The 18582-nt window shown below is 42.3% G+C and overlaps 3 protein-coding genes across 4 annotated transcripts; 2 read left to right on the forward strand and 1 right to left on the reverse strand.

Moving 5' to 3' along the window:
- The first annotated feature begins 779 nt into the window (after nucleotides 1-779).
- iba57 (iron-sulfur cluster assembly factor IBA57) lies at nucleotides 780-6021 on the forward strand. Its single transcript, XM_050074962.1, has 3 exons — nucleotides 780-1266; nucleotides 4819-5165; nucleotides 5310-6021. Exons 1-3 carry the CDS (start codon nucleotides 926-928, stop codon nucleotides 5699-5701), a joined length of 1080 nt encoding a protein of 359 aa, XP_049930919.1. The 5' UTR covers nucleotides 780-925; the 3' UTR covers nucleotides 5702-6021.
- A 6-nt stretch (nucleotides 6022-6027) lies between these two features.
- Nucleotides 6028-8427, reverse strand: jmjd4 (jumonji domain containing 4). The gene is made up of 6 exons (XM_050074950.1): nucleotides 7754-8427; nucleotides 7483-7648; nucleotides 7279-7404; nucleotides 6902-7169; nucleotides 6643-6789; nucleotides 6028-6537 (listed from the first exon to the last, which is right to left on the reverse strand). Exons 1-6 carry the CDS (start codon nucleotides 8004-8006, stop codon nucleotides 6202-6204), a joined length of 1296 nt encoding a protein of 431 aa, XP_049930907.1. The 5' UTR covers nucleotides 8007-8427; the 3' UTR covers nucleotides 6028-6201.
- A 65-nt stretch (nucleotides 8428-8492) lies between these two features.
- On the forward strand, nucleotides 8493-18319 carry snap47 (synaptosome associated protein 47). 2 transcript variants are annotated; one of them, XM_050074952.1, is made up of 5 exons: nucleotides 8493-8747; nucleotides 8855-9376; nucleotides 9556-10064; nucleotides 10363-10491; nucleotides 14401-14537. In XM_050074952.1, exons 2-4 carry the CDS (start codon nucleotides 8880-8882, stop codon nucleotides 10470-10472), a joined length of 1116 nt encoding a protein of 371 aa, XP_049930909.1. In that variant the 5' UTR covers nucleotides 8493-8747; nucleotides 8855-8879; the 3' UTR covers nucleotides 10473-10491; nucleotides 14401-14537. The 2 variants fall into 2 exon arrangements, with proteins under 2 accessions (XP_049930909.1, XP_049930908.1); XM_050074951.1 differs by having other exon boundaries at nucleotides 8495-8747; nucleotides 10367-10491; nucleotides 14401-18319.
- The last annotated feature ends 263 nt before the right edge of the window (nucleotides 18320-18582 follow it).

The raw sequence follows: 18582 nt of genomic DNA on the forward strand, positions 1-18582 counted from the left end.
AACTGTGCATGGGCAACTGTGCACTCAATGGGTATGGACTAGTGTTACAATATGATTGAGATTTTAAATATATTACAATATGCTGAGTATTGCAACAAAATATTTTGCAATATATTACCTTTTTTCCAACTGTAAATGATGTCCCCAAAGGAAAATGTCCCCTTTTTTTGCAGCAAAATGTATGTAATGGACTGAAAAAGCAATTGATTATATTTCTCTAGTAGGCTACCTAAAGTTTAATTTTTATTTGGTATATTAATATCTTATATAATTTAAAAAAATGATACCCACGCAAAAATATCACGACGATAATACTGCCTTGTTATGTCAATGAAAGCAGTCTGGCTTCGTATTATCGGTGCTATTTATCGGCTATGATTTTGATCATCGAAATAATGCATGATTAGAAAAATGTCCCATTATCGGCTGATAATTTATCAGCCAATATCTGTCAAATAATTGCAATATTATCTTTGCATATTGTGCAACCCAAGTTGTTCATTCAAAAGGAAAAGCAATGAGATATGTCATGTATTGTTTGATGCTACCTGTTCAGGCCTAGGTTATATTTTTTCAGTGGGGGCCAACATACGGATTGTGATAAGTAAATTAATAAATTATCAATAAATTCAGATTGTGTTTAATCAATTAAAACCTCATGAGTTAGTGTAACTTTACAGCATAAAGTAAAGTAACAAACACTCTTACATGAGAGAGGCTGTGTGTCCATGTCTGATGTGTCCTGAGCACCACCCACGTGAGCAGTTCCGTTATTATGGAGCAGTGCATTGTGGGATATCAAAAATGGAGCCCATGCTGCGCGAGTCAACAGCGCTGTCCTGTGTTATGTAGCCGTTTGCTGCTGTCATAGGCGGAGTAGACCCTTAAACTAAACACGTAACACACTCCTGTGACAGTGAACAACATGGGGGTTCTGTGTTTCGCCCGTGGTGCGTTCACGTCCGCCACAAAATACAGCGGTCGGTTTGTGTGCGTAACGTTTCTCTCCCGTGTTACAGCTCCAGCAGGTGTCCGTGTCCGACGGTACAGCCATGAGACTGACCAGAGACAGGTCCCCGGCCAGTATGTGTGCTACCACCTTCCTCACAGGACGTTGCTTAAAATCCAGGGACAAGACACGAGCCCGTTTCTTCAGGGGATTATAACCAACGACATGGGGCTGCTGGTGGAGCCTGGACTCACTGCCATGTACTCACACATGCTGAATATACAGGGGAGGACTCTGTATGACATCATGTTGTACAGGTACAGTAACACCTCGTTAATGTACATGTTGTCAGTAGACACCAGGGTGGGGCTGCTTATCTTGAGCTGCAGTTGGTGGTGGTGACAGCTGAGTCACAGTGCTGCAGAGCCAGTCTGTCCAAGTCACTTTAAACAGAGCTAAATTAAACACAATCCACCTCTGAGGTCAGTCAGCTTATGTGTTGTGCTCTCAAAATTTGGACCTGTTTCACATTAGATACAAAAACAAAAGTATTAAAGGAATACTTCACCCAAAACATGACCATTTGTGTATCAGTCAGTCATGCCATGTTACCTTGAATTGGTGAAGAAACTTTTTCTCGTATACCTCCACAGAAAACAGCGAACTTATTGATTCATTGATTGGGGGCCACGTTTAACAACAGCAAACCTATAGTGAATAGGCATCATGGCACACTGCATTGTGAGATGTATCGTCCAAATTTTAGGACGCGCTTCCTCAACAGAGACAAAACAAGACTGGATTGGTCAAAGACTAAAGGCAGCATTCCCTACAAGAGACTCGGAAGCAGTGATGCGATCAAGTTGTTTGGGTAAAGCTTGTGTTCGGAGTAACTTTCTGATTTTAGAAACAAAATCCGAGTGCAATAATACAACTTTGACCTTCTCTTCCCCTCTTTGTGTCTCTCACACAACAAGCAGCTCAGGCTTTTTGTTATTTGGCTTTTGAACAGAACGATCAGTTGAAATCTGACATCTAAATCTGTCCTGTCATTGTGTCCTCTGCAGATTTGTAGGGTTGACTTCTTCTGTAACAACATCTAAACAAATCACTGTACACACTGTCAACATTTTACCGTGTTTTCAAGCTGGATAAGAGAGAAACTCAGCCACGTGTAATAGTACAGTCCTTACTGGAGCTTCTGTGTCCTGAAGTCCCCTAGTCTCGCCACCAGACAATCAGAGATCTCCGCCTTCTGATAGTCTGGGGACACTCCTTTCTAAAGTGTGTTTAACACACCGGAGAAAACGGCCGGCAACAAAGCAACGCCTCTTGCATTTTTTAAAAAGACACGCCCTCCCGGAAATGTGCACTCCCCCTTTTCTCGTCCCCAAAGACACAAACACACAGAGAGCTTGAAAATGGATGCAGAGAGATTTAACTCTGTTTTATCAAACGTGTGCTCAGTCCACAAGATTGTGGAAATGAAGGACTTATAGCGACTTTGTTTGAAACTTTTAACGCAGTCGGACTATGTTTACGAGCACAAGAGTTCAGTGAGCCACCAAAGGACCGCCCTGCAGATTTACTCTTGGTTCTGCAACGTTGGGAGTTTTTTTAAACTCTGAAATTGTATCCGCCCATCTAAACACAAAATAATCAGGGAGAAAGACATCAGTCTTTAGTTAAGCAAAGCGTCTAAAGACTGACTTGTGAGTCTAGAAGTCCCCAGATGCTTTGTGTTGCTCCCTGCCGCTGACGTTGGGATCCTACTCTCTGTATCAAAACTTTCATTCATGCATTATCAGTAACTGCTTATCCCGGTACATGGTCGTGGGGGGTCTGGAGCCTACCCCAGGTGACATTGGGCGAGAGGCATGAACACCATGCACAGGTCGCCAAACTATCACAGGGCTGACCAATACAGGTAGATAACCATTTCCGCTCACATTCACACCTACAGGTGATTTAGAGTCACCATTTAACCTGCATGTCTGAGGACTGTGTCAGGAAGCCGGAGAACCTGGAGGATACCTACGCTGGCGGGTTCGAACCCTGAACCCTCTTTCTGCGAGGTGACAGTGCTAGCCACTGCAACACCATGCCTCTAAGCTTACAGCACTGGGCATTCTCAGGCGGTCTCTCATTCAAGTATAGACCTGGCCTGACCTAAGTTTCCGAGATCAGATGACATTGGGTGTGCTCAGGGTGCTATGGCTGTAAGCAAATATATTTATTGTATATCAAAACATCCATTTACAAACTCTTACAGAGCTCGTCTCACTTATCCAGTCGTATGCTGAGTACTTCCAAAACAGAAAGGGTGTGCGGTTAGTGGTGCGTTCCATTTGCACCGGAAAGTCAGAATTTCTGAGTTACCAGTTGGAAATTTGAATTGAAACGCCCTCTGGAGTGGAAAGTCAGAGGAACGTTACCAACTCCAACCTCAAAATCCAGTATGGCTGCTCCACACATCAACAGGCAGTTCTCTCAACAGTAGTGAAAGCTGTAGCCACACACTGTTTATTAGCACGTCTGTTTTAATTTGGGCCTCATTAAGTTAAACACAGCACCTTCCAACATTTGACTGTGGACATATCACTACAGTGTTTGCATCACAAAATACAGGGTAATGCATTGTTCTCAGCTGGTATTGCTCACAATAGCTCACCTTGCTTGAACTGATACTGCTAATGACATGTTAGTTGTCTGACTTGTACTGGAATGCAGTCAACTCGGGTGTGACATCATTGTTAGCTTCAACGTCTGAGGTAAATGGAACGCAGCAGTAATATTTGTGTGAGAGTTCGTAAACAGATGTTTTGATATAGTTTTGCTGTTGTTTAACACGGTCCCCAATCAATCAATATCTTCACTGATTCTCATGGAGGCATGTGAGAATTTTATTTCACAAATTCAAGGTGACATAGCATGACTTATTCATGTACAAATGTTCTTAGTGGGTTAAGTATTCCTTTAACAGTCATAACTCTAGATTTTCTCTCTTTGTCTTGGTTGTTTTGAATTCTCTGGGAAGGTGTGTCCTCAGTTGTGACCCCATCTTAAGAAATGATGTCCCTCGTGTTCTCCTTTGAATCACCCTTCCTGTGTTATGTCTTGACCTGACGTACTTTTCAACAGGAAATAGCTTTCATCAAATACAGGAAGTGAGATCCTTTTGTATACAAATGTTATTTCTGTAAGGTGCTAAAACAAAGAGTTGTTTTAAATTGCTGGATCAGCTATTTGTGATGAACCTTGACTTAAAAAAAAGTCATAATAAGCTCAGGCAATTTAGTTAAACCTCTATTTTGATAGAGAGCACAACCAAGCTGGTCAAAAAATGCAAGGTGAACATTTGAAGGACACATTGAAAAAGTTTAGTTGCCAGTGAAGTTTTCTCAGGTGACTGATGCCAGATGTTTGGTGTGAGCTCTGCCTGGTTAACTAGACTTCAAATCCAGCTGCAGATTAATTTTATTTACTTTATTTGTGTACTTATCAGCTTGTAGCACCGAGATAGATTTGTGGCAAATTGTTAAACTTGGAAAAATAAGAGATGCCAGATTATCCCACTTGTAAATTAATAGGTTACAAAACTGTATGTTGATATTCACATCTTCCGAGCTACAAAAATCGTACATTCCGCCCTGAAATAACACAAGTATAGTAAATGAAAGTGAATCTGCGGTTGGCTTTTACTTATGCTGACAATTCTGTTGACAAACTGTAACTATCAAATCTGCATAATATACTTTTAACGCAGGTAGATCAGACAGACTGAGTCATCATAAAAGTATATTGTCATTAACTGACTGTGGTTGATTTTCTTCTTCACAAGGCACTAAAATCGTTGCATTCCCTTTCAGTCTAAAAGAAGCTGATGCAGGACAGGGTGTCTTCCTGGAGTGTGACAGCACAGTTAAAGACTCACTCTTGAGACATTTGAAGGTGTACAAGCTCCGCAGAAAGGTCAACATAAACCCCTGTCCAGAACTCTCGGTGTGGGCGGTGCTTTCCAAGCAGGAGGCAGGTGAAAAGGCCAGTAAACCTGAGCTGTCCTCCCCAGACAAAGCTCTGGTATGGGAGACTGATCCTCGAACTGAGGACATGGGCTGGAGATTGGTGTTGGACAATCAAACTGACCCCTTGGATGTCATTGCATCATGTCAGAAAGGTGACACAGGGGAGTATCACAGACATCGCTATGCAATAGGTAAGACCGCTAGGTATGTTAGAATCTGTGTAGTTTGTTTTAAAGAGAAATAGGACAACAAGTTAGGATTGTACGCACAGCACATGTGCTCTTGACTCATTTTGACAAGTTTTGTTTATTCCCTCTGCTGTCACTGTTGTCTAGGACTTCCTGAGGGAGTGAAGGACCTTCCGCCCGGGGTGGCACTACCACTCGAGTCGAACCTCGTCTACATGCAGGGTATCAGCTTTAGCAAGGGCTGTTACATTGGCCAGGAGCTCACAGCCAGGACTCATCACACTGGGGTGATTCGGAAACGCCTGATGCCAGTGCGCCTGTCAGCTCCAGTCCAAGACCTCGAGGAAGGTGCCGCGCTGCAAACGCAGTCGGGCAAACCAGCTGGGAAGCACCGAGCAGGGGTTGGAGAGCTGGGTCTGGGTGTAATCCGCATAGCTCATGCCAAAGAGGCTTTGATGCTCAAATCTTCTGACGACACCACAGTGACACTTGAGGTCTCTGTGCCAGACTGGTGGCCTGAAGATGCGAAAATCAAGTGAAGAGGAGGATGTTTTATCGTTCCCTGAAATGTGACATAGATCGCATCTGACAGACTTCTCATAGACACAACCCTGAAGTACAGTATGTTACTCTGTCATTGCTTAACAGCTGTGTGGCACTTACCCATATTTGTTTTTGTTTTGTTTGTAAGAAAACATACTTTTAGAGTGATTTCCTAACTTGTAAAGTATCACTAACCACAAACCACAGAATTATGTTATTTAACTGATCTACTGCAGCATTATACAACAGGATATACCAAAGGTGAGATGGTATTGGTGGTTGTTGAATAAATATGCAAGAAAGCAATACAAACTCAGTTAACTTGTGATTTTTTTTTTTTAATTTATTCACCAATTTTATCTTTCTGTGCAAAAACTAACTCCAAACATTCTACGTAACACCTTCATCATCATCTTTTTCGCACTATACAAATTGGCACTTCTCATTCAAGCCATTTCCAGATAACGAGAACATTGTTAAGACGCCACTGAACATCTTAATCCTGATAAAGGAGATGCTGCCCCCTGGTGGACTGTATGGTGTCCCGAATTTGCTGTAACATGGTTTCTGGCTGCAAAGTCAAAGCTGAATGATCGAGGCGCTTAAAATCTTCATTGATGAGCAGACATTCAATTATGTGAGCCACTCTTTGCAGGTCAAAGGCAGCGTGGTAAGGTCCAAGTGTGGTGAGGATCTCTGAGAGATGCCGTGGGTAATCGGACGAATCCCCAGAGGAACAAGCATTCAGGAAAGCCATTCGGTTGTCAGCAATGATTTTGAGGAAGGAGGCAAATTCTGCATAGTTAATACCAGAACAGGCCTTCATAATGAGCTGGAAAGAAACAGAAATGACTTTTAAATATAATAAACATTCACAGCAGCAGCATTTTTCTAGAAAGCATGCAGGCTGAACAGTCTTGTCCCGTCCCTGAAGTACCTGACAGTGCTGATGCCACGAGTCCATCGTGTGTCTCCACTCATCTATCTCCTTTTGAACAGAAGACAGCTCACTCTGAAGGAACTGCCACATGATGTCCACGTTGCAGCCATTCAACCAGTTATGATTAATGGAGATGGTGTCCTCCTGTAAGAAAAACATTAACAAGAGAGAGAATTCCTACGTCTGATATGTCCTCTGGTGTCTGATTTTAATGTAACTCAGCTGCTTAGACTTTTGTTGCCTCTACAGTTCTTACCAGATTATAGACTTGATGATGCCAGCCACTGGGTACGAAAATGATTTCACCTGCCTCTTGAATAATTTCAAGAGGTTGACAGGCTTCTTCGGAGTGTGGGAATAGGCCTCTGTCTCGCAGCTCAGCTGATGTTACATCGTAAGGGAGGTTGCCGTGAGTGTCTCGTAAAAACTCCTCCTGACCCGGGGGATACAGGAGCCATTTCTTCCTGCCACAGATGTTTGCAGACCAACTGTAGGAGCGGAACACATCAGCATGGAATGGCGTCCTGGTGAGGAGAGAGTGAATTTATCGAGAGATGTCCCACATATATTAAATTATAATAATAGGAAGCTATTTTTTATGTGACAAATGAATAATATGTTTAATGTTTGCACCATGAGCCTTTAGGTCCCATGTAGACAAAGCGGTAGTCATCAACTTCAAGTGTATCCCAGTACTCATTAAGCCAGTCAGACGAAAAGAAGACTGGTGTGGTGTAAACATTATGCTCTGCAAAGTCCCTGTAAAACAATAACATTAAATGCATCATATTCTGCACCTTGTGCTGCATGAAACAAATTCCAATCTGCATTAATTACCTTGACATGTGCCAGTCTTTCAGATAGAGGCATCCTTTAGGTGACGAGTGGCCATTCTGGATGTATTCCTTCCAGTAGTGTATAAATTCTTTGAAAGGCATAACTTGTTTAGGGTTTGCATTGTACTCCTTTGCATTGCAGTTTGCAACAGGAACAGGAGTCTCATCTGTGATACAGAACAAATACATTATCTTACAGTATATGACATCATTGCAGCAGCTGCATTATGGTGTGGCAGTTAGTTTGTAGCATGTCTCACAGGCTTATTTACCAAAATCTTGCAGCAGTTTCTGGAAATTCGGCTTCCCCTCCTCTGACACCCACTGTCTCCGGCACTTCCAGTCCTCTGTGAACCTTCTTGAAAACATACATGGGTGATTGGGGAGTAAGTATTTCTTGAAAAACTTCGAATAGCTCAGCTCCTTGTCGATGTAATCTACAAAATGTGAGGACCAAAACTGTTCATACGACTGTCTCGGGATTTTGACCAGGCTGCAGCAGTTGCGGTACGCCTCCCTGTCCATGATGGTAAACAAGACCTCGGCTAGCCAGTTAGCTAGCTAGCTTAGCTGTCACCGCTTAACAGCAACAAAACGGTAAGGACAAGCTAGCTCGGTTTGTGTGACATTACATAGCGCAGTTCTTTTAACATTAGCGGTAAAATTCACGCTAGAATCGGCGTGAAAGTTAACGTTATGCTAAAACGTATTTTTTTGCTATTATAACAAGTCGCTGCATCGGACTCCTTCCCGAGGACCGCAATTTATGGTTCCTGAACGACGCATTTATAAAACCGTCTCTACGTATTTATTTCAACCGCTGCCTTTATAAACGTATCAATTAATAGGCTACATATATACATGTATCTGAGCTAATTTAGAAACCGCCGATAAAGCTAACAATAACTATTTTCCCGAAACCTTGTCGCCTTTTCTGACAGCAGCATTTTCGAGTCGGACAGTAAATATAGCTGTACCTCTGCGTGACGTCACTTCCGTAATAAACATCAGCGCTACAGAGCAGAGTATGAGGTAACGCAATGCTCAGCCCAACAAGGTAATGTTGTCGGTTAATGTGGTGTTAGACGGGTGTAATTGCGCCGAGAGGAGGTGATACATGCTTAGAGGGGTTATAACGTTTTAATGACGCAGTCGTAATGCGCTCAGCTGGATAGAAAGGTCGCTCCTCCACAGCTGAAGCTGCCAGTGTGAACGCCTCAGCCGAGCCCAGCTGCTGCCTGGATCCCTTATTACAATCTACAGAAAGTATGTTCATCATCACCCAGTGCAGTGTCCTTATGATGCAACTGTAGACTCAAACAGCAACATGTGTATTGTGCATGTGTCATATAAAGGCTTATTTGTCCTTCCAGGTGAATCAGTGTGTCTCCTTCTAAAATGAGCCGGGACGTTCCTATCCACAGCTGGCCCGGCTCCTATTACATCAACAGTGAGAAGCGGTGGGAAAATGGCACCCTGTCCCTCACCAGGACCATGGTGCGCTTTGTCTCTAACCAGAGCAAGGAGAGTCTTACCAGTTTCCGCCTCTCAAAGATCATGGAGATCAAGATGGAGTCGTCCAGCTTCATCTTCAGCACTCTCACAGTGCTCGAAGAAGGCAATGTGAAACACTGGTTTGGCTCCCTTAAGCCCAACAGGGTGGTGGTTTATAATGTGTTGGAGCATTTCTGGAGGGAGCGTCTTCTCTCGCCCAGCTCAGAGGCCCGGGGGGCAGAGTGTCAACCCTCAAAAGGCAGAGAGCTGATCAACCTGGTGGCAGGAGCACAGAGGAGACTGGAGGACACTGGGAGAGTCCTCAGCCACCAAGGGGAGCAGTTTGACAATATGATGCAGGGACTGGAGAAGATTGACTCTGATCTGGGCGTGGCTGATAAGTAATTGTCCTCCTGTTTCCTGGCTCATTGATATTATGCACATTTTAAAAATTTGGAAGTCTTGTTCATGTTGTATTCTGTTATAACTAAGTAGCTGCACTACAAAAACAGGCCAAGTATAATAGTAAAACAAGTCATACACTCATGAATCCTTCCTTTCCCTTTGTATCATGTTGCAGACTTTTGTTAGAGCTGGAGTCTCCCTCCTGGTGGCCTTTTGGTAAACTCCCCTGGAAGACTCAGCAGGACGCCAAGGCTGAAGATGCTGCAAGAGCTGCAGCTGCTGCAGCCTCTGCAGCCAACAGAGGGTCTGTCAGACATAAGGTGGTCGCAAGCATCCCAGCTGTAGTGAGCAAAGGTGGGAACTCGGACTTAAAACCCGGATGCTTGCTGGTGCTGGTGTCCTCTCTGGAGGTGCGAGACACAAACTGCCAACTCCTCCATCGCTTCGAGCGGAATGAAATTGACGAAATCAGAGTGCACAGTCCGTATGAGATCACTGTTAGACAGCGGTTTATCGGGAAGCCGGACATATGCTACAGGTTGCTGTCTGCCAAGATGCCAGAGGCGATGTCAGTGTTAGAGATGCAGTACAAAAAGAAAGTGGAGTTCACTAGTGAATACAGTGCTTTCAGAGCAACTCCACTTTCATCTCCGTGCGACACAGAGGGGCCAAACTGGAATGAAGGTAAGACGGATAAATAAATAAGGGTGCTTACACTGTTTTCATGTCTAGTATAACACTGACCACTAAGGGGCAGTAGAGATCCATGTTTCCACCTCTGTGTATTTATAGGTGTGTAGCCACATGTAAAAACATTTCATCCACATGACTTTGGACATGATTATTGGTGTCTCTCCTTGACAGAAATGTGTTTTGATGAGTCACTTCATCCTGATTGCCTCAGTTACTTTGAGTTTACTGTCTGGTTTCCTCATAAACAACATATGCACTCTGCACTTTTTCACCATCTCCACCCATGGAGTCAGGTTTGCTGCAGAGGTGCCAAGACACAGAGCTCCCGCTGGCGGTCCCAGCAGGGGAGCTGTCCCAGTTGCAGGTGCACGTCCTCCAGCCGTCTGTCAGTCAGGCTGAGGCCCAGGAACTCAAACAGGTGAGACCTTTGTGAATGTATGACTTGCACTATTGTGGCATTGAGATTTTTGTTTTTTATATTTATACGTATGAAAGCAAACAGCCCGGTGGTTTCAGTGACATGTATTTTGATAGTTCCATTCCAACCAGAAGTTCACCAGAATGATTCTTATTTTTCATCCTGTATGATTAAAGTGTTATTCAGTGAGACCACAAACCAAAGTCCATCCTGGTTTTAAGAGAAGGAAAGAAACCTGTTCTGTCGTTTGGTCAGAATTTACAAAGTCTTTCCATTCAGAAGCTCGCAGCACTGAGAAATGTTACGGACATGGTCTGTGGTGGCAAGACCTACACAGTGACGCATATTCAGACCTATGATTCAAACAAATGTTTTGTGTGTGACGCACTATTTCAGGTAGCTAAGAATAATTTATTTAAGGTAGAACATTTTCAGTAGTCTACTTTTTTGTTAACTCATGCGTAGATACACATTATATACGATAGTTAGAAGAATGAATGGATGCAGACTTAATGAGTTCACACCAAAGCTCTGCTACCTGGAGCCAAGATCATATTAAAGCTTGCTTTATGTAAACACCTCCAACACACAAGTAACAAAACCATCTTTGCAAAGAATGCCAGTCAGAACTAGATCCCCACAGATAGCATTATTCTAAAGGCTGATACAGGTAAATATTTGAAAGTCCATAAACACATAACATAAGCAAACATTGTTGATGATGATCTACAGTTAAAAATAAACCTGCCAGTGCTCTCTGGTTGACAGAATATTCTAATATTAATCTTTTCCCATCTTTTGATATTGTTTCTGTTCTGCCATTCATTGTTGCGTATTTGCCGACGTATGCAGACATCAGTTTATCTGCAATCACCTAATATCGGCCGATATATCAGCCGGGCTCCAGTTACCAAAGAGGTCATGCTGTCAGTTGGGTTTATTGGTTTGTCTGTTCCTCAGCAGGATTATGGAAAAACTGCTGGCCCAATTTTGGTGGAAGGGTGCAGCATGCAGATCCAAATCACAGTGTGGATACACAAAGTGTTTTTTACTTTCATTTATATTGTGAGATAGGGTATTTGGCCTGTGTGGAATAAATGCAATACATCTAAAATCCAGCAGATGGTAGTAACGGTGAGCACCGACAAAACATAGCCAATTGTAGAAATACAATTATTTCATATCATCATGAACGTCCATAGGTACCAGTAGTCCTTTAGGGTAGCCCAGTACACATGTAGTTGTTCAAACTTCATACAGCAAGCAGCTATGGAAATGTAAAAACACACAAATAATGGAACTTCTTATAATGTTACTCAGTGTTGGGCAAGTGTTGGGTTATTACACTACTTTTGCGTTACTTTAAGCATAATGACCTCAGAAGAACGACTAGGCATTTTAAATGGAAGAGACTCATGTTGTTTCACAGCAGGTACTCAAAGCACAGAAGCTGCTGGTTCCCAGTGTGCCAGAGCTGCTGGAAACACATCCAACATATACTAACATCACTTATATATGTCGATCACTGGTAGCAGGAAAAAACAAACCAGATACCAGCTCTTTATTCCCGTTGCTTTCAGGCAGCCTTAGGATGCAATTGCTTAACGGGTTATAGTGTATGTATGTGAATGGAGACACACTGTAAATGATAACACACACAGGATCACTGGCACCCTTCTGTAAGGTAGCTTAAACGACATGACGACACACAACAACCTTCAGGGGATGTGTTTTCTGGTAGTGCACTGGCGGAAGTGGAGCGGTGTGGATCAATGAAAAAAGAAATCATTTTATTTCGGGCGGTAACGCCTTACCTGACATTGTAAATGTAATAATATTACCCCAAAACCCTGCTGGTAACGTGTTATATTACTTCATTACTGCTCAAAAGTAACATATTACCCCAAACACTGCTGTTATTCGTATCCAAACGTGGACTGTCTGCAGTCAACTCCACCAGAAATAATACATGGAAATATATTTCTGGAAATATATCCAGACGCAGTGGTTGTGCTTGTAGATTTGCATAACCAAAGCCTGGACCACTGGCCTTGGCGGAGGTCTGCGCTCTCTGAGTGCCCTTTTAAATGAAGCTATGAGTCAGCTGAAGAAGATACTCGACAATCAGCTCTTTGATATGTGAATTATGAACGCAGTGTGTTAGAGGCATGTCGATAGAAAGCTGAAAATGATTCAGTATGTTAAGAAGAGCTGCCAAAAAAATACAGAACATGATTGGCATGTACAGAATAATGGAGTTCCTGGGCATTTGCCTGCATCCTTATGTGACCCACCTTTGTTGCATTATGGTTTAATTACTTAACAGTCCCATTTTATCAGACGTTATTGTGTCAACTCACTGCATGAATCTTATCTCAAACGAGGCCCTGTTAACACTTTATACCCAATATTTAGTTAATTATTGTACATAATAACAATGTACAATGCCCCACTGTTGTCTTTGCCTGTATAATCATATTTTAAACAACTTAATCATGGCAGTGACAGCACAGGGCCGGTCACACAGGTTGGCTCGTCCATTGTGTCCATAAATGGCGTATTGTCTGCAGCTGATTGTGGTTCAGTCTTCAAAGGCTGCCAATTTGGACTTAATGCTACGCTTCTGTACACACCCTACTCTTAATGTAATTCATGTCGAGATTAGAATCTGCAACTTGCACAGAGGCTCACTCAGTTTAATGTCCTGCTGTAAGTGCTTTATCAAAGTGGGGTTTTTTTTACACAGTATTATTGTTTGAGGTTGGAAATCCCTGGGTCACTCATTCGTAGATTTCGTGTGCAGCACTCTTCTATTAAGTCACAGTCCTGAAACTACCCCGCTCATGCACAAGACTAGCATTTTAGCTCATGTGTTTTTCTATCAGGTCTAGCCTAAATGTTTAATTTCAGGGCTTTCTACATGACTTAAGTCCTCTAACCATTGTATAAGCAGCGGCTAAAAATAATCATCTTCTGTGTTTTTCTATGACACACCAAAACTGCTGTGAATGTTAACGGCAAGGTGCGATTCAGTCATGTCCTCCCAGTCGAAATAGTAAAGTCACAGACCTGAGTGAGCGAATACAGTCATTCCTCGGTGTGTATTGACACACTATCTGTTTTTCAAACTGCTGTCTGGAGCTGTGTCTTTGCTCAGTTGCAACGTGCGCGTTTACCAGCCAGTGAAAACTGACATAATGTCGGTGGGTGTGTGAGAGCATGTGTAGCATAACATAATATTAGTTTAGAAACCATGGTGGTGAAGTTTGGAGTAGTGTTTATTAGGTTTTGCTTGGCACATCACCTTATATTTAAGTTGTTCCATCAACCATAACATACACAGTTGCTGGACCATGGAGACGTAGTCGCAGTATTCCTTCAAAACCACTGAGAGCGGAACACAAACAGTATTGTATGATATCAGTGATCCCAGGAGATAAGCCAGGACTTCTCTCTGAATATCTTCTCAAGCTTCATGCACTGTATAATATGCAGTATTATCATATTTGCAACGTGAGTAGCTGTTATTTCATCATGGCTGGTGTTGAATTGTAAAGCTTCTTCTCCTTCATCTGCAGACATTAAGCAGCAGGCTTTTGTGTTTGTTGCCAAAGTTTGAAGAATGAAATGAAAATGTCACTCTCTTCTACTCGTCTTTCTCCGTTTCACTAACACACTCGCTTTTTAACTCCCTGACCCCATCCTTACACCTCTCCACATGTGGTCCACATGTTCCACCCTGCAGCGGCACACCGACTTTCTGCAGGTTTCACTATTTAATCTTCTTTTATTCGTGCCTTGCTCCTCAGTTGTCCGTGTTCACTGGGGGCTGGTGTGTAATTACTTAAACAAAGAGTGTGCGTGCGTCTCCACAACTGTTTACATATTGGATTGCGTGTGTGTGCGCAGATGCTGATGCAGCTGAAGAACCTTGCCCTGGAGGCAGAGACGGAGCTGGAACGGCAGGAAGATGTCCTGGACGACCTGACCAGCTCCACTGACCGAGCCACCATGCACATAGAGAAGCACACCTGCCGCATGAAAAGACTGTTGTAGCTCTGAGAGTCCAGCGGACACATGCGGCCACCATGTCCCTCCTGGGAAGAGCACTGTAAGCTTCCTCATTGTCCTCACGGGATTAGTATAATGTGAGAACAGCAGAATGCAACCGCAGGGACTTGCGTATACTCGAAATAGTTGGTAGGATTTTTGTTGCTTAAAAAGCACATAATCGCTCGGGTTCAAGTGTCAGTGGTTTGTGGGAAGTGCAGCAGTGTTCGTTTAGTACTCAACACGTTCACCAAAATCCCTGAAATCTGACATAATGACTTTAAATAAGGACATATCCAAGTATGTCTCAACAATGGTTCTGTCTTTAAGAGAAATTAAGTGTAGGTGAATACATTTCTGTGAGTAAACCCTTTTATGCCAATATACATTAGTCTTTTTTTATTCCATGATTTTATTTGAAATAATTTAAACGCATAACGGGATAAATAAGCCATCTTTATGAAGGGTAGAGTCTGTGCTCGGGACTCGAAACTCACCGGCTATTGGGCTGATGACAAAAGAGTCTCTGGGGGCAATGGCTGATATTTCTGTGGTCCTGGTGTAGCCAGTGGATTTCCAGGCCAAGACTTTCTCTTTCGTGTGCCGATCATTATTTACAGTTTGATTAGCAACTTGAGATAGGTCCAAATGACATATGAATGCAGATTAAAAGTTTTAAAAAGCCAATAAAAAACTGTCAAATCGCCGTCAGATGATAGCCAGTGGGTTCCAAGATTGCAGCGTTCTGCCTAAAACCTGCTTAAACATGACTACAAAGGGAAACCAGAATACCAAAATATTGTCCTGTTGCCTACGAAGTCTGCACACATATGCAGATATCTGTTTATAGAGATTAGTGCGCTGCCTCTGAATGTGTGTCACTAAGCAGCTGTGCCTAGCATTGACTGACGGCTGCACAACTGTCATTTTGAAAACACATTTTTGTCTTTTTTTTTTTTTTTTTTTTTTAAACTGTTTGGATTTTCCTGATAACTCGATCACCACTTGGTTCAGATTCTGTGGAAACAAAGGTGCGCTCTCAAAATTGACCAATAGGTATAAAACCAAAATGGGCACCTGAGTCCCCATCCAGCACCAGGCGCAGTGCCTGGTAGTGGGACTTATGGCTTGAGCCTATTGAACCCTATTTTCAATGTCATGGTGGGAAGCCAGTGAGGGATCAAATCCTGCTCAGTCAATATATTCTCACTCCCAACTCGTCAAATATAGACGCTTGGTCAGTGTCCCTATATATCTAACTATGAGGCTCTAGGTACCCCTGTCATGTCAGTTTTGGATGTTAAAGGACAGCGTGTCAGTTTGCACTTGTTATCTTCATACTGTTGTGTGTAATGTTGCCGACTCTTTCCAAAGAGAACTTTAAAGGAGCTATATGTAAGAAATCTAAAGCAAATAGTCGTAAAATCCTCCTAATATGTCACAGAGACTAAGGAATAATGTTCATATAACATACTGATCTCACCGACAACAATAGTACAGCCAGAATATTCGCATTTAAAAGAAAATTTTACAGTCCGCAAATCATGTTTATGTTTTGAATTTGTGTTTTGGCCTGTTACACCACCCACCGCCATCTACCAGTCACGCAGTCAGTAGAGTCTCAGCATCAGTTACAGTTACGACTGAGCTTCAGCAGCACGGCAAGCAGCATTAGCAGTGTCCCAGTACATAGCATTAGCAGCCGGCTCTTCCTCAGCTGTATCCCAGCAGCAGCGTTAGCAGCAGAGAAGCCGGACTTGCTTGAGCAGTCCGCTGGAAAACTGAAGATCAAGGACGTGGCGACGCGGCCCTGCCACGGCAGCTGCCCGTGGGCAAACAAATCAGTCTCCAGCGTGCCGCTGTCCAGCAACCTCGAATCTGTAGGGGAGGGGGGGGCGGACACAACTCGCGCAGTAACCGTTTTGGCCACATTCTTACATACAGCGCCTTTAACTAACAGAGGTTTACTTTGTTTTTAGAGTCATGCAACAAAAGTACTTGGTTAGGGTTAGAAAGACGCTCCTGGTTTGGGTTAAAATGAATATGTTTGTTACTAAGGTAACGTGGTGTGTATAAGCTGTTTTAGTAGTATTTCAATTACCTTTCAGCTGTAAAATTATTATTATCATTACTATTTTTTTCTTTTCTGACAATTTCTGACTATTTTGTGTTTAATCTATTGGTTTTGGTTGTTTGTTTATTGTTTTTTTTTATTATTGTTTTGTAGTTTTGTTTCTTTTGGTCTTGGATTTTTAAATTATTATTTAGTTTTACTCTCTGATGTAATGTTTGCTTGTGTGGACCCCAGGAAGAGTAGGTGCTACCTTGGTAGTGACTAATGGGAATCCAAATAAATAATTAAATGCTTATGCCGTGACATACATAACATATGTCACATGACATACTTTGGGTTATGTAGTTAAAATAACTCACCGTTGACTTTTGGTTTTACATGGGACAGGAACAGCAGTCTCCAGGGTGAAAGTCCTGTTTGTCCAATCCCCCACTGTTCCTTCCTGCCCTACACAGACTGCCTCGCTCTACATAGTCAGTTGCTCAGAATGTGATACAGATGCTAAAGGGTGCCTTGTGCATTGGTATCAGACACCGAGCCTATTAACGAGTTGGGAGTGAGAACAGCCTGTGTCGCTGCACTCTTGACTGACTGATTGGTGACACCTGAGAGGAATTTAGGGAAATAGCATGAATCCTCATTGTATGTCAAGGGAAGCTGGCAGATGAAAAATAAGATGCTGATTTAGTTTACACTGTCCCTAGGGCTTGTGGGAGACAGCAATGGCAATGACTACAGTGAAGGGCAAAATGGACATTTGAAAAGCAGAAAAAAATTGGCTATTTATTCGCTCTGCACAAACTAATTTTAAACAAGCTGCATGTTGCTTTCATTGCAAATATTACCGAAATAACTGAATTATAAGAGATAAAATAACCTTGACTTGAGCTTGTTAATGTAAGTTGGGTGAACAAATTTCCCAGTTTGCAAGTAATAGACTGACAGCTGAATTTTCCAGTGTCACCACAGTACTATCTGTGTCTCTGATGATGTACTGCCATTCTACCTTTTTCTTAAATCCATTTCTGTCCTGATGACTTGTCTTTCTCAGGTTCTACTCATCACTTATCCTCTCTGGTCACAGTTTCCCCGTGGCTTAATGTTGCATGTCTCAATATTGCTGCTTTGTATTGCACCAAGTAAAAATGTCTTCACCAATATACAGCAGAAGACTGTAAATGTGCAACTAAGTTCTGGGAATTGAAAACAGAAAAGAAAACACTCCCTGTGTTTTTAAATATTATACACAAAATGTCCCATGTTATCCTCCACATCTACTGTATATGTCTAGCTAAGGTTTGCTACTGTTCTGAATCTGTATCATCTGTAAATGACAGGCACATGTATTGTAATTCTGTGATTTTATTGTGGTTTCACTGTCAACTTGTAATTAACTGGAAGTTAAACTTGAAATGACTGTACTATGTTTTTGAAATAATAATTTCAGTGCTGTAAAGAGGCTTCTTTTTGCTGATGATGCTAAATTAATCCTGAAATTGAAAACAACTCACCGATTAGCTCTAAATATAAGGCTGAAAATACACCTGCATCTTTTTCATAGCAAACAAATGATTACACAAGACACATCTTGCATTGTAGGCAAATTATTGGAATTAATTTCTTCTTATCAATTCAGCTAAGAAGTCAACACCACTGAAAGTCTGTAACAGCATGTCATTTGCAATAAAAGGACTCATTATCATAAGAAAATCAGTGGTCAGTTTATTTGGATCCTTTTGTTGGTTTAAAGCTTCTATAATATTTTTTTTATATATCTTAACAGTGGATCAAATTTTAAATACGTATGAGAAAGGTGTGAGTCTTTACAGTTGCCTTCAGGTCTGTGCGATGTTTTAGCATCTTTGAGCTCATTGTTTTGGTTCACTCAGCGCTTTTGTCGGCATTTTTAGCTGCAGCTTTTTGTAGAAAAATTGAATGAATCCATTGTAGACTACCTGCCCAGCACC

Source organism: Epinephelus moara, chromosome 21 (assembly GCF_006386435.1).
Source record: "Epinephelus moara isolate mb chromosome 21, YSFRI_EMoa_1.0, whole genome shotgun sequence".
NCBI classification, from domain to species: Eukaryota; Metazoa; Chordata; class Actinopteri; order Perciformes; family Serranidae; genus Epinephelus; species Epinephelus moara.